At 44.6% G+C, this 14,665-nt stretch overlaps 1 protein-coding gene and 1 pseudogene across 1 annotated transcript in view; one reads left to right on the plus strand and one right to left on the minus strand.

Annotated features, from left to right (window-relative positions):
- Positions 1-943: 943 nt before the first annotated feature.
- Positions 944-14,665, plus strand: part of CTNNA3 (catenin alpha 3) — a 1,652,440-nt gene continuing 1,638,718 nt past the window's right edge. The window contains exon 1 of the mRNA XM_060092416.1: positions 944-1,042. Coding sequence (XP_059948399.1) covers positions 944-1,042 — 99 coding nt within the window. The remainder of the gene's footprint in view (positions 1,043-14,665) is intronic.
- On the minus strand, positions 10,010-10,857 carry LOC132477476 (dnaJ homolog subfamily C member 5-like; annotated as a pseudogene).

The raw sequence follows: 14,665 nt of genomic DNA on the forward strand, positions 1-14,665 counted from the left end.
CTCTAAGTTTATTTTTAATAGACTAAGTTATATATAGGATAGATGTGTTTCTTACTGTTTATCTCCGTGAACCTTCAGTAAATACTTGCTCGGTGATTATTGACTGTGAACAAGTTAATACAAATCTGTGGGCTTAGTGATTTGGGTAATAGTCTTCACAGCGGATGTGTTACTTTGGATATGTTATGAAATTCCACATATGGTCATTTGATATATGTATGTATTCTTATGCAAAAATCTCACTGCATCAACTTTTAAGATTAATGTTCATGTCTTAGAGAATGGCTTGCAATTTTTTTCTTATTTTGTCTTGCTCAAATATCAAAGCCTTCTCAGATTGGTCATTTTATAATAACTATGCCAATTTATATTAGTTTTTTTTTCTGTACAGGAAAATAAATTGCCCCGAACTTTCTTCTCCAAATCAAAACCCTCAAACAGTTCCCCAGACAAATAGAGACGTAGCACCTGTAGAGACATAGCACCTGTCTTCCAAATTCCTACCTGATTCCTCATCTGAGTTGTCATTAACAATAGGCAAAATATGGGCTCCGGCTGTCCTAGTGCTATGATTTCATGGAAGTCAAAGCACTTGCTTGCTGTAAGATATGTCTCACCAACTCAGCCATTCTTTTTCACTTAAGACTCCTGATCAAATGCAAAGTCACCTTGACTGGTTATTATTTCAGTCATTAACAAACTAGTGTAGATTAATTTGTCAGAGGACCTAAGCCCAGAAGCATGACCTCAGAGGACAGTTGGGGAATATCTTTTTTCTCTGTTGGTGGACTTGGCATCCTCATCCTTTGAGGGCTACAACTGATAGCAGGAGGAGTTGCTTGAATACTAATCTCACGTACACTATGATTTTCATTAGTGCCTTCCTTTAGAAAGTATTTTTCTTTATTAATAACTGTCTTTTTGTTTTTGTGCACAGGCAGTCATGTCAGCTGAAACACCAATCACACTGAATGTCAATCCTCAGGATCTGCAGGTCCAGACATTCACTGTACAGAAGCTGCTGGAGCCTCTTATAATCCAGGTATTAATACCATGGAAATTACAACGTGTAGTAACTGTAAAAGAACTAAAAAACATAGGAAAAATAAATAATGAACTAAGGAAAGATTTGATTTTTGTAGAATGAATATGTTATCTAAAATTGTCCTTCAAAATGTTTTTAAAGTGTACAAAAGTATGTATTTAGTAATAGTAAAATTCTGAAAGTTCCTCCCCAGATTCTCTTTTAAAAGCAACAGAAGTAATAATACACGTATGCAATTTTCAAAGTAGCTTTATGTAAATTATCTTGTTTGATAATCATGAAAACTGAGTGAAGCAGGCAGCATGGTTAAAACCATCCTTGTTACATAGATGAAGAAACAGCCTAGAGAATTTCAGAGACTTGCCCCAAAGCACCTGGTGGCTCATTTGTCAAATAGGAAATTATTTTTGAAATAACAAAATGTATGAGAAAAGCAGATATTTAAGGCATTCTGTGATAAAGTCTTTCATAAAGTAAATAATTCCTTGATAATATGCATAATGATTCTCTGACTTATTTATTACGTAAGCCCAGATTTTATTCATTGGCTTTTCTTAAAGCAGAGCTTGAAGAAACTTATACTATAGTATAGATTTAAATTTCTTGTTTTTAACCCAAAATTTGCGAGGAAACCCCCCTTTAGGCCTACCTTACATCATACATCCTAAGACAAAGTGTCCCTTTTTCTAAGATCTTGAAGTACTCAAGGGTTTCTTAAGTGAGAATCAACAGTGACCTTACCTCTGATAATTTAAAAATCTGCTTGTCTTCTTTGTGAAGTGGATGGTGGGGAGGGGAGTAGCTCTGAGAATAGGCTTTGTACACTTTTTTACTTAGCACAGTCAATATCTCCTACTGGAAAGACAATTCAAAACAAGTGCCTCACTGATGATAGCTTAGTCATGAACTTTGGCATCTAAAAGGCACTAATATCTGGTATGAAATTGATATTAGATGATTCTGAGACTCCACTGAAGTCCCTATCTTAGCCACCCACAGAATGGTCTTATGTTAAAAAGAAACAAACAAACATGTTCATTGTTTTTCTAATAGAGTTCACTAAAAAAATTGGAAAAGAAAAACAAAACAAAACAAAAACCCAACGAAAAACCAGAAAATAAAAAATACAATTTTAACAGTAAGAGGTAAACATTAATATTGTGATGCATGTACTTCCAGTACAGTAAAATTATGGGTGATTTTTGTTATCTTCTTAGTACTTTATAATATTAAAGAATGTAGATATATCTTAAATATATAAAGCATATATATATATACAAGATGGAGATGGTACCGTATATATAGCTTTTATCTCATTCTTCTATTTAAAATGATATTTTAATAATTTCTTCATTCTTTGTAAGCATGATTTAACAAAACTGCTGTTTAATTATCCTTTATATGGCTGCACCATAGTTTTTTAAAGTAGCCTCTCGTTTTTGGACATTTAGGTTGTTTCTGTTTTTTACCATTATAAATAATGCTCTTCTGAACATCTTTGTACATAAATTTTTGTCATCCGTTCAAATTGTTTCCTTAGAATTAGTTACTAAATGTAAAAGTAAGTGGCCAACATAAGAGAATTCTTATGCTTTTTCATATATATTACCAAGTTTTTTGGAGCAGGTTTTTTTGTTTGTTTGTTTGTTTTGCAGTACGCGGGCCTCTCACTGTTGTGGCCTCTCCCGTTGCGGAGCACAGGCTCCGGACGTGCAGGCTCAGCGGCCATGGCTCACGGGCCCAGCCACTCCACGGCACGTGGGATCCTCCCAGACCGGGGCACGAACCCGTGTCCCCTGCATCGGCAGGCGGACTCTCAACCACTGCGCCACCAGGGAGGCCCATGTTTGTTTGTTTTAATTAAATTTTTTTCTTATTACTCATCCATTTTATACACATCCGTGTATACATGTCAATCCCAATCTCCCAATTCATCACACCACAAGCCCCCACCCCTTGCCGCTATCCCCCCTTGGTGTCCATGTGTTTTTTCTCTATGTCCGTGTCTCAATTTCTGCTCTGCAAACCGGTGCATCTGTACCATTTTCTAGGTTCCACATATATGCGTCAATATACGGTATTTGTTTTTGTCTTTCTGACTTACTTCACTCTGTATGACAGTCTCTAGATGCATCCACGTCTCTACAAATGACCCAATTTTGTTCCTTTTTATGGCTGAGTAATATTCCATTGTATATATGTACCACATCTGCTTTATCCATTCGTCTGTCGATGGGCATTTAGTTTGCTTCCATGTTCTGGCTATTGTAAATAGTGCTGCAATGAACATTGCAGTACATGACTCTTTTTGAATTATGGTTTTCTCAGGGTATATGCCCAGTAGTGGGATTGCTGGATCATATGGTAATTCTATTTGTAGTTATTTAAGGAGCCTCCATACCGTTCTCCATAGTGGCTATATCAATTTACATTCCCACCAACAGTGCAAGAGGGTTCGCTTTTCTCCACACCCTCTCCAGCATTTGTTGTTTGTAGATTTTCTGATGATGCCCATTCTAACTGGTGTGAAGTGATACCTCACTGTAGTTTTGACTTGCATTTCTCTAATAATTAGTGATGTTGAGCAGCTTTTCACGTGCTTCTTGGCCATCTGTATGTCTTCTTTGAAGAAATGTCTATTTAGGTCTTCTGCCCATTTTTGGATTGGGTTGTTTGTTTTTTTAATATTGAGCTGCATGAGCTGTTTATATATTTTGGAGATTAGTCCTTTGATGATTCATTTGCAAATATTTTCTCCCATTCTGAGGGTTGTCTTTTCATCTTGTTTATGGTTTTCTTTGCTGTGCAAAAGCTTTGAAGTTTCATTAGGTACCATTTGCTTATTTTTGTTTTTATTTCTATTATTCTAGGAGGTGGATCAAAAAAGATCTTGCTGTGATTTATGTCAGAGTGTTCTGCCTACATTTTCCTCTAAGAGTTTTATAGTGTCCAGTCTTACATTTAGGTCTCTAATCCATTTTGAGTTTATTTTTGTGTATGGTGTTAGGGAGTGTTCTAATTTCATTCTTTTACATGTAGCTGTCCAGTTTTCCCAGCACCACTTATTTAAGAGACTGTCTTTTCTCCTTTGTATATCCTTGCCTCCTTTGTCATAGATTAGTTGACCATAGGTGCGTGGGTTTATCTCTGGGCTTTCTATCTTGTTCCATTGATCTATATTTCTGTTTTTGTGCCAGTACCATATTTTCTTGATTACTGTAGCTTTGTAGTATAGTCTGAAGTCAGGGAGTCTGATTCCTCCAGTGTTGTTTTTTTCCCTCCAGACTGCTTTGACTATTTGGGGTCTTTTGTGTCTCCATACAAATTTTAAGATTTTTTGTTCCAGTTCCATAAAAAGTGCCATTGGTAATTTGATAGGGATTGCATTGAATCTGTAGATTGCTTTGGGTAGTATAGTCATTTTTGCAATATTGATTCTTCCAATCCAAGAATATGGTATATCTCTCCATCTGTTGGTATCATCTTTAATTTCTTTCATCAGTGTCTTATAGTTTTCTGCATGCAGGTGTTTTGTCTCCCTAGGTAGGTTAATTTCTAGGTATTTTATTCTTTCTGTTGCAGTGGTAAATGGCAGTGTTTCCTTAATTTCTCTTTCAGATTTTTCATCATCAGTCTATAGGAATGCAAGATATTTCTGTGCATTAATTTTGTATCCTGCAACTTTACCAAATTCATTGATTAGCTCTAGTGGTTTTCTGGTAGCATCTTTAGGATTCTCTATGTATAGTATCATGTCATCTGCAAACAGTGATAGTTTTACTTCTTCTTTTCCAATTTGTATTCCTTTTATTTCTTTTTCTTCTCTGATTGCCATGGCTAGGACTTCCAAAACTATGTTGAATAACAGTGGTGCGAGTGGACATCCTTGTCTTGTTCCTGATCTCAGAGGAAATGCTTTCAGTTTTTCACCATTGAGAATGATGTTTGCTGTGGGTTTGTCATATATGGCCTTTATTATGTTGAAGTAGGTTCCCTCTCTGCCCATTTTCTGGAGAGTTTTTGTCATAAATGGGTGTTGAATTTTGTCTAAAGCTTTTTCTGCTTCTATTGAGATGATCATATGGTTTTTATTCTTCAATTTGTTAATATGGTGTATCACATTGATTGATTTGCATATATTGAAAAATCCTTGCATCTCTGGGATAAATCCCACCTGATCATGGTGTATGATCCTTTTAATGTGTTGTTGGATTCTGTTTGCTAGTATTTTGTTGAGGATTTTTGCACCTATATTCATCAGTGATATTGGTCTGTAATTTTCTTTTTTTGTACTATCTTTGTCTGGTTTTGGTATCAGGGTGATGCTTGCCTCATAGAATGAGTTTGGGAGTTTTCCTTCCTCTGCAATTTTTTGGAAGAGTTTGGAGAAGGTATTAAACGAGTTCTCACAATTTGTTTCAGATTTTGTTCCAGTTCAATTACTGGGGGTGGGGTGGGGAAATGACTTTCATTTTGGAGATGGTTGGTAAAGGCAAGTACATTAATGCCACTACATAACCCTTATTTGTACTATAACTATGGAACATTAGAGCTGGACTTAAGACTTGTTAATCACAAAGGCTGCTGACATATTTCTTAGGAACAGAGAAAGTATCATTATGGAGAAACTACTTTTTATATTCTAAATGAAATCAATAGATGTTTTGCTTTATTCAAGTACCTTGATATAGCAGTCAATAGAGAGTGTTCTCGGTAAGTTCACATTAAAGAGTATGCTGTTCACAATATATGTGTATTTTTCTGGCATGTTTAAAAACTATTTAATCTATAAACATTTATTGAATCCACCTAGAAAATTAGAGGGTGAAAATTACCTGAAGGGTGAAGATAACCTTGATTAGAAGAAATTTAACTCTTTTGAAAAGTGTGATTATGCTAATTTTTGAGGGCTTTTAACGTGATGCCTGGATTCAGACTTTTCATGATATGCAAGTAAATGAGTCAAGGGAAGGGAAATTAGTACTTATTGTATGCCAGATAGTTCTCAGTTACATGAAAGTGTAATTGCTAATTTTATCTTCAAGGAAGTTTGGTATAGTACTTCACCAATATCTCAGAAGAAAAGTTTCTAGATCTTAGTAATACTCAAGTAAAATGAAATTAAAAATGTTAATAATTTATAGGATATTTACTATGTTCAAGAACTATCTCATAAAGGAGACTTTTTGTACCTCAAAATTATTTGCATACACTCTTTTTTTTTTTTTGCAGTGAAAACATTTATTTTTTACAAGTTATCTTTATTATAGGTCAACATTCAGACATAAGAGACCATCACCATGGGAAACCACCGTGACCCTCCAGCCCAGCCCCAGGTGTGTGCGTGGGGTCAGGGCAGAGGTCGGTCCCAGCAGCAGGGCACAGCAGCACACGGACGATCGCGGTCCACGCGCCTGCATTTAGCTTCTAACCATGACGCAAACATGTTTCAGTGTAAACTGCGCCCCTCGCCCGCCCTGAAACACCCTTATTTCCAGGGAGACAAAATCACCAAAAGCTGCTGTCCACAGGACCCCAGGCCCAGCCGCTTCCTCCCCCGGGGACCCTCCAGGGTGGATCTGGGGTCAGAACAGAGACCCCTTTGAATGTGGCTTTATCACTGATTGTATCTGATGCTTAGAAAATTGGTTTTAATGTTTCAGGGGAGGGAGGGGTTTCCAGCCGCTCACCTCTGGGTCAGGTGAGCCCCCAGGTATGGGTGTGACCTTGGCAGCCCTGCACCCTACCCTGGAGGAGCCGACACTGGCAGCACTCGGGCGCCCGGCCTGCCGTCCACACTGATTCCAGGGACACAACAGGGCCGGTGTTTCCTTCTGTGCACCTGGCAAAGGAGCTCGCCCAGACCCCCTGCTCCTGCCCCGACTCGTCAAGAAACCAGAGGCTGTTTTGGAGCCGCTTTTATTGTACTGTCACTTTGCCCCGGACGGCGGCACTCACGCCGCTGGGTGATATATACATATACACATATGTACACACACTGCCCACACCTACAGCAGAGACGACGCCAACCGTGCTTGAAAGGACAGTAAAAATGTAGCTTTTGCCAATTCCACAGGAGAAGGAGTCACAACCAAAATAGCAGAACAGGTGAGTCCTGTGTTACATGGGCTCACAGCTCAGAACGCTGGGAAAGGAATGAGATCAGTCACTTTTTCACGCCCCTCACCACCACCACCACCCCCGCGCTGTCCCCCTGGCGGGGTGTGCTGAGAGCCAGGGAAGAACGGACGGGGCCCCTGGGCTTTGCCCCCGCAGAGCCTGGCCCCTCCAGGGAGAGCCCACGAGCCGGTGCCCGCCCCCCTCACAGGTGGTCTCACACCAGGTGCCACGGAGGCTGCCCGTCTCCCCAGTGGGCACTGCACAAGCTCCCCTGGAACAGACCGCCCGAGGGTAGAATACGCCAGATGGTCCCGGCAGGGCCCCTCCCTGAGCAGGAGCCCTGTGGACACAGCACGCCTAAGGGGCGCCGGCGGTGCTGGCTGCTCGACTCGTCAGAGAAGTAGGAAAGCTCACGCACGAGCGGTAACGTCTACAGCAGTTTGAAAACAGAAAAACGCCCAGAAAAGACAAGAGACCACATCACCAAGCGAAAACAGAAATCTACGCGCCGGCAGCTCCCGTCTGCACCCTGCAGCCTCTCCCACGCTCCCTGCAGGCCACAGGCGGGCAGTGCTGCCAGAGCCTCAGGGCACCCAGCACTGGCCTCGCGGCCCTGGAGCGAGGGCCGAGGTGCTCCTGTTCCCACCACAGCAGGCAGAGGGTTGTCCCCTCCGAGCACATGAACAGGGGGCCTCCAGACACAACACCCTGCTCACCAGGGAAGCAGATGGGCCACACAAGGAAAAGGGAAATGCAACCAGGGACCTAGGACTTCAGTCAGCGGGAGGGCCTGAAAGCACAGACAGGGAAGACTTTGAAAGGGCTTCTGCCTCCAAATCAACGAAGTGGACATGCTTCGGGGTCAGGGTCAGGGTCAGGTGAGGGGGGCGTGGTCCAGACCCCGCGCCCGGCCCCTGGGGTACCCGGCCCTCGCAGAGTCATCAGCATCGCCTTGAGGATTGTTGTCATCACCGTCACGACTTATTTAGTTTTTACAAATTCTACAGGAGACCGGGTTCAACAAACTTCCGGACCTGCCCCTCTGGCCTCCAGGGGAGCGTCACGTTTCTAGCAGAGGATCAGTAAGATTCGGGAACCAAAAGACACTCAGCAGGGATTCGCCCCAACCTGTGTGATGGGCCTCGGAGTTTTCTGCCCACGGAGCAATGACACAGTCGCTGTGGAGGGGCGGCTGCCTGCCTGAAGTCCAACCTCTGAACTTCGTGCTTGGCCACTCTAGGGAAAAACGACTCATTTCCTAAGTTATTTCCAGAAACGTCAGGAAGGCCGACTGGGGCCTGCTCTCAGGCTGACTTCTTGCTGGCCTGGAACTGGCACCTAAGACTGCCCTGGCGTCTGGCCTCCTCCCTGCTCCACGGGGTCCAACAGCGCATTTCCTGTCCTCCTGAGAGGCCGGGTCTCAGCAGGCGGCTCCTCACCTGACACCAGCGCACACCTCCCCTCTTCCTGAACATCTTCAAGGGCAAAACCCCAAACAAAACGGAACCCACAGGTGCCCACGGGCCTGGTGCCTGCAGAGCCAGCCACTCACCCTACACGGCACTGTGAGGGCAGCGGCAAGCCGGGGCCTGGGCGGCGGTGGGCTGGGGTGGTGGAAATCAGTGGCTCGGGAAGGTGTCCTGGTGCGTCTGGCCTCCTTGCGTGCAGCCCCCTGCCCACGGCCTTCCCTACTGGACACTCCGGAGGAGCCCAGCAGTCGTGAGGTGCATGAGGGGAAACCAGACCCACTTGGGCCACGCAGGTCCCGGGGCAGGTGCTGGTCTGGCCCGGGGCCAGCACAGCCACGTCTCCAAGTCCTCAGAGCAGGGGCCACCCACAGGTCTGGACGCAGACAAGACAGACTGGCTCCCAACAGCCCACAGACGGTGCACGGACAGAGGTGAGCGGGGCTTCCGTGGTTTGGCTGCGGGCTAACGAGCCCGAGGGCACCAGGGCCACTTGGGGACCCAACCATCTGTCCAGAGTGTGCCTTTGGTCCAGCTGGTCCTTTCTCTGTGAACCCGACGTCTCCAGCTCTGCCCAAACCATCAACGACGGCCAAAGGGAGCAGTCGGAGGAGAGCGGGTGGGTGAGAGCTCTGGGAGGCACAGAGGGGAGGGCTGTGCAGCCCACTCGCCACCGGCAGCCTGGCCTCTCAGCCCCTCTGACCACCACTGATTGGGCCGCTGCTGCCATCTGTGGTTCTTAGAGGTTCAAAAAGCATTACCAAGAGGCCAGGTGGGCCTGAAGGAATGTGGAGGACGATGCAGGGAAGGGGAGAATGGGGGCTGCGGGAGGGGCCCCTTCCATCCAGCTCGTGGCCTGGGGACGTGTGGGAATGTCCCCCGCCCGGGAGGGAGCATACTCGAAGCACAGGGGCTTCAGGTCAGACGTGGGAAACAACTGCCACAGGCTAAGCAGACAGGGTGAACGGGTCCCGCACAGACTGTCCTTGGTACGAATGCCACAGAAACGCCCCGGAGCTGGGAGAGTGGGCCCAGCTCCTTCCTGGCAGGTGAGTCCAGAGGCCCTGCCTGTGGCCACATGGTTGGCAGGCACGGGGCAGGGAGCAGACCCCACGGCTCCAGCCAGGCAGCACCTGCCTCAGGCCCCTATGGGCACGGGGAACGGAGTGCCGTCCCGCCCGAGCCCGCCTGACCGCAAGGGACCACACGGGCCGTCCAACCGCTGCGTCCACCTGCCCGAGAGCCCTGAGGCGGCCCCACATCCGGGGAATGCGGCCTGGCCGCAACACGCTCACAACACAGACAGACATGGAACGTAACCCCGCACATGCTATTAAAAAAGGAAACAACAGAAGAAGAAGACCGTGGCTAAACTGCTTTAAACACTGCATGCTACGCACTTCGTGTGTCAGGGATCGGCGGGTGGGCGGGCACAGAGGCGGGCTGGCGCTGCCCTCCCGGGGCCAGGGCGGCTCCCGCCCCACCTCTGGGACTACAGTCCATGATTCTAAGGTCGAGTGGCTGGGTGCTGACTGACCCTCGAATCACAGCTTCTCCTGAATTTAGTTGAACCCATCGGTGTGATAGCTGGGGTGGGAGTTGGCTGTGAGCTGGGTGGTCTCCGTGTCGGACGCCGGCTGGACGACGATTGGCGTGTCTGAAGCCTCTCCGGCGTCCACGTTCACACCTCAACCGTCCCGCCGCCACCACAAACACTCCCGCACAGTGTCAGTGCCCTCCCCTCTCGTCGGACTGCAGCTGCGCTTCCAGGTCCTCGGGGGACACGTAGAACTTGGTCTCCTCGCCCTCAGACGCCTTGGGCTTGCACTTCCCGCAGCAGCAGTTGAAGCAGCAGCAGAGGCAGCAGCAGCAGTAGCAGCAGGTGAGGAGCCCGCAGAACACAAACAGGGCCTTGGCCCACCAGCTGGAGAGCACGAAGTAGGTGTTCACGTTCTCCTCCCCAAACTGCTCAGCCACGTAGAGCCCCAGCGAGCCGTAGTTGTCGTAGATGTTTCTTTTCGTGGAGTCCGTCACTATGGCGTGGGCGTTGTTGATCTCCTTAAACTTGTCTGCGGCCTCTGGGTTATCTGGGTTCTTGTCAGGGTGATATTTCAAGGCCAGCTTCTGGTAGGACTTCTTAATGTCATCCGAGGTTGCGTTCTTGTCCAGCCCCAGAACGTGGTACAGGGACTCCCCAGAGGTAGAGAGTGAGCGCTGTCTCTGGTCTCATGGCAGGCTAGTCTGTCCGCCTGCCCGCCCGCCCGCCGGCTCCGCTCCTCCCTGCGCGGCGCTGCTGGGCAGCCGGCCGACGCGCTCCTCAGCCGGGGCTGCGCCTCGGAACCCGGCGGCGGCGGCAGCGGAGACGGCGGTTGGGGCAGCGGCAGAAGGCGCGGGAGCAGCACCGGCAGAGGCGACGGGGGCCTGCATACACTCTTGATTTTTATAATGGGTTTCTCCTTATTAAAAACACTACTTTTCAAAGTTATTAATTTAAAATAACTAACCTTTTTGGATTTGTTGCATAACCTTCTTGTATCTGTCACTTTGATCATGTATTACCTATTAATACAAGTAAAAAATTCCATTAAATTATATTACAGGTTTTTTCCTAGAATAGCATCATACTAAATATCATACTAAATATCTCATCATATTCCTTTTTTTCAGAGAGTGTTTAATTTGAAATAGTTACATGGTTTATTTCAAGCGTGTAATATAGTCTTCGATTATAGTGGGAAACATTCCAAAAGAAGTTAATGATCTTTAAGTTCATAATGCCACCAGATAATATTATCAGTTTAGTAACCCCATTAAAAATTTTTCACCTTTCATCATTATTTATCTTCATGTTATATTCCTTTGCTTTCAAGGTTCCACAGAAATTACTTACCATCTCTATATATAACTCAAAGTCAAAATTATGTTTTAATTTCTGGAGTAATTGGTCATAGATACTATTATGTCACTCTGACTTCTAAATTCATTTATTCATAAATCTTTATTCTGCTCTTTTTATAGTTACCAGAGTCTTCCCCACCAAACTTGATTTATCTTTAATCTATTTTTTTTTTCTCTTGGGGACAGGTAAATCACTAGGTCATTTTGCAGGGATGTTCAGCCTGGGATATATTTCAGTCATTCACTTTCATTTTCTGTGTGTGATAACTTACACAGTTGCATCCTTCTATAATAAATTCCTCCAATGGATCAGAAATAATTTTTTTCTCAGCAATTACATTTTTATGATTGCAACTGTAGGCATCTGTACTTTATCACTTTCAAGGTCCAAGTTTGGCAATGCAGTGCAGAAAGTCTGTTTATGCAGAATTGCAATGAAAAGAATTTACATCTCTATGTTGTATACTCTCTGAAGGAGATATAAACTGCTAAATCATGCTACAGTCATTACATAATGGAACTGTCTATAATCTTATTTGCCACAAAATATAATTTGCTATGTGTCAGATTCATGTCAAATGTGAGCTAGAAGAATTAATTTAAAATACTTTAAAATAAGAACAGTAACAAGCGCCTTATAATGTTATCTCCTATGAGATAGAAGATCTTTTTGGGGGCAAAGGTTCAAATATATTTTCTGATGTAAATATATCCCATGTTTTCAAGTGGTGAATATAGAGTTAGATCAATAGTAATAAACATTATTCCTCTGGCTCCCACCCCTAACTCTTATAGGACCTCTTAGCCTTTTCAAGGTTTCCACTTCGATAGTGTTTCACATCTATTTCTGGGAGTCCCTTAGGAATGGTTTTTATATACTCTATAATACTCATTGGGTCAAGTTGAAGAATATCTGCTCAACTTTTTATCAGTCAGCATAAGCTAGGCTATGCTGTGATAAGACAACTCCCAAATCTCTGAGGCTTAACAAAAGTTCGTTTCCTGCTCAAGCTACATTTTCCCCCCCATTTCTTAAGGGATGCCTCCCCTTTATTTTATTTTATTTTTTAGCATCTTTATTGGAGTATAATTGCTTTACAATGGTGTGTTAGTTTCTGATGTATAACAAATTAAATCAGCTATATGTATATATATATATCCCCATATCCCTTCCCTCTTGCATCTCCCTCCCACCCTCCCTATCCCACCGCTCTACGTGGTCACAAAGCACTGAGCTGATCTCCCTGTGCGATGCAACTGCTTCCCACTAGCTATCTGTTTTACATTTGGTAGTGTATATATGTCAATGCTACTTTCTCAGTTCCTCCCAGCTTACCCTTCCCCCTCCCCGTGTCCTCAAGTCCATTCTCTACGTCTTCATCTTTATTCCTGTCCTGCCTCTAGGTTTGTCAAAACCATTTTTTTTTTTTAGATTCCATATATATGTGTTAGCATACAGTATTTGTTTTTCTCTTTCTGACTTACTTCACTCTATATGAAAGACTCTAGGTCCATCCACCTCACTACAAATAACTCAATTTCCTTTCTTTTTATGGCTGAGTAATATTCCATTGTATATATGTGCCACATCTTCTTTATCCATTCATCTGTTGATGGACACTTAGGTTGCTTCCATGTCCCGGCTATTGTAAATAGAGCTGCAGTGAACGTTGTGGTACTTGTCTCTTTTTGAATTATGGTTTTTTCAGGGTATATGCCCAATAGTGGGATTGTCAAACTACATTTTTTTTTTTTTTTTGGCGGTATGCGGGCCTCTTACTGTTGTGACCTCTCCCGTTGCGGAGCACAGGCTCTGGACGCGCAGGCTCAGTGGCCATGGCTCACGGGCCCAGCCTCTCCGTGACATGTGGGATCTTCCTGGACCAGGGCACAAACCCGTGTCCCCTGCATCGGCAGGCAGACTCTCAACCACTGCGCCACCAGGGAAGCCCCTACATTTTTAATGTGAGTTGGCTGGGGGTCTCTGCTTTAATACAGGCACTCAGGGACCCAGGCTAATGTAGATTCCATCTCAGTATTTATTTCCACTATGGTTACAACAGGGAAAGAGAACATTATTAATCTTGCAAGGGCTCCTAAAATGTCCACCTGGATATGACATATGTCAGTTCCACTCACATTGCTTTTGTCCGAGAAAGTTATGTGGTCAGTGGGGATGCTAGATGTGTGATCTTGCCCTGTGCCCAGGAGAGTGGGAATATTTGTGAACAACCCTAAAAACTATTATCTTTCCATTGTCTCCTTTTTAAGGGTTCCTTGTTTGTTAACTCTGCATCTAATGACTAGTCACCTTTCTACCCTGATCACAGCTGACTTTATCAGGATGGGCAACTGTCTTATTGACAATTATAGGTTGACAAGAAGCCTGTGAGGCAATCTGTCATGAGAGCTCTGCCTCTGGGGGATGATGGTGAATTGGTCCAATTGCCATCCTCTCTTTGGGGAATTGACTTTGGGGAGAGTTATGCAGTTACCTACCGTTAAACAGTTATATCATGTGCAAAGCTGAAAGACACAGAAAGAAACAGAGACATGGAGGAAATTTCTATTGGAGCAGTTTTCAAGTTTAGATCCACAAACTCCTGCTGTTGAGGGACAGTAAGATTACCTAGTTACCATGGCTTTAATTGGATCTTTCCAATCTCCACACCACAAACTAGTCTCAGAATAATATTCTAGCCTCTGTGGGGCCTCACAGTTTCCAGTTCCCTTGAGCATGGGCCATGTAGGCCCGATGCTTGTCTTCCTTATGTCATCTGATTCCCTGGCCTCCAATCTCCTCAGTGGCTGAAAGTTCAGAAGAAGTTCTGTTAGTAGCAGCAAGCCAGGGTTCTTATAATTGCCCTCACTTACTTATGCTAGAATAGAGATTTTCCTTCACAGCTTCTCTGCTGCTCTTCTCTTCATCTCCAATTTTTGGAGTCTCTGAGGTTTGACTCACCAATGCCCCCAAAGCAGACTGTCCACCATGTTTTTCCATTTTGGCCGGTTGCATCTTATTGATATGTGGAAGGTAACTGCCAATGATACCCATTTTAAGACTAGAAATGGACATGCCAAGGTCCCAATGCCTCTAAAGCTTTGAATCCTCAAGGTAGCAGGACTGGACTCCTTC

The sequence above is a fragment of the Mesoplodon densirostris genome, chromosome 1 (assembly GCF_025265405.1).
Source record: "Mesoplodon densirostris isolate mMesDen1 chromosome 1, mMesDen1 primary haplotype, whole genome shotgun sequence".
Lineage (NCBI taxonomy): Eukaryota > Metazoa > Chordata > Mammalia > Artiodactyla > Ziphiidae > Mesoplodon > Mesoplodon densirostris.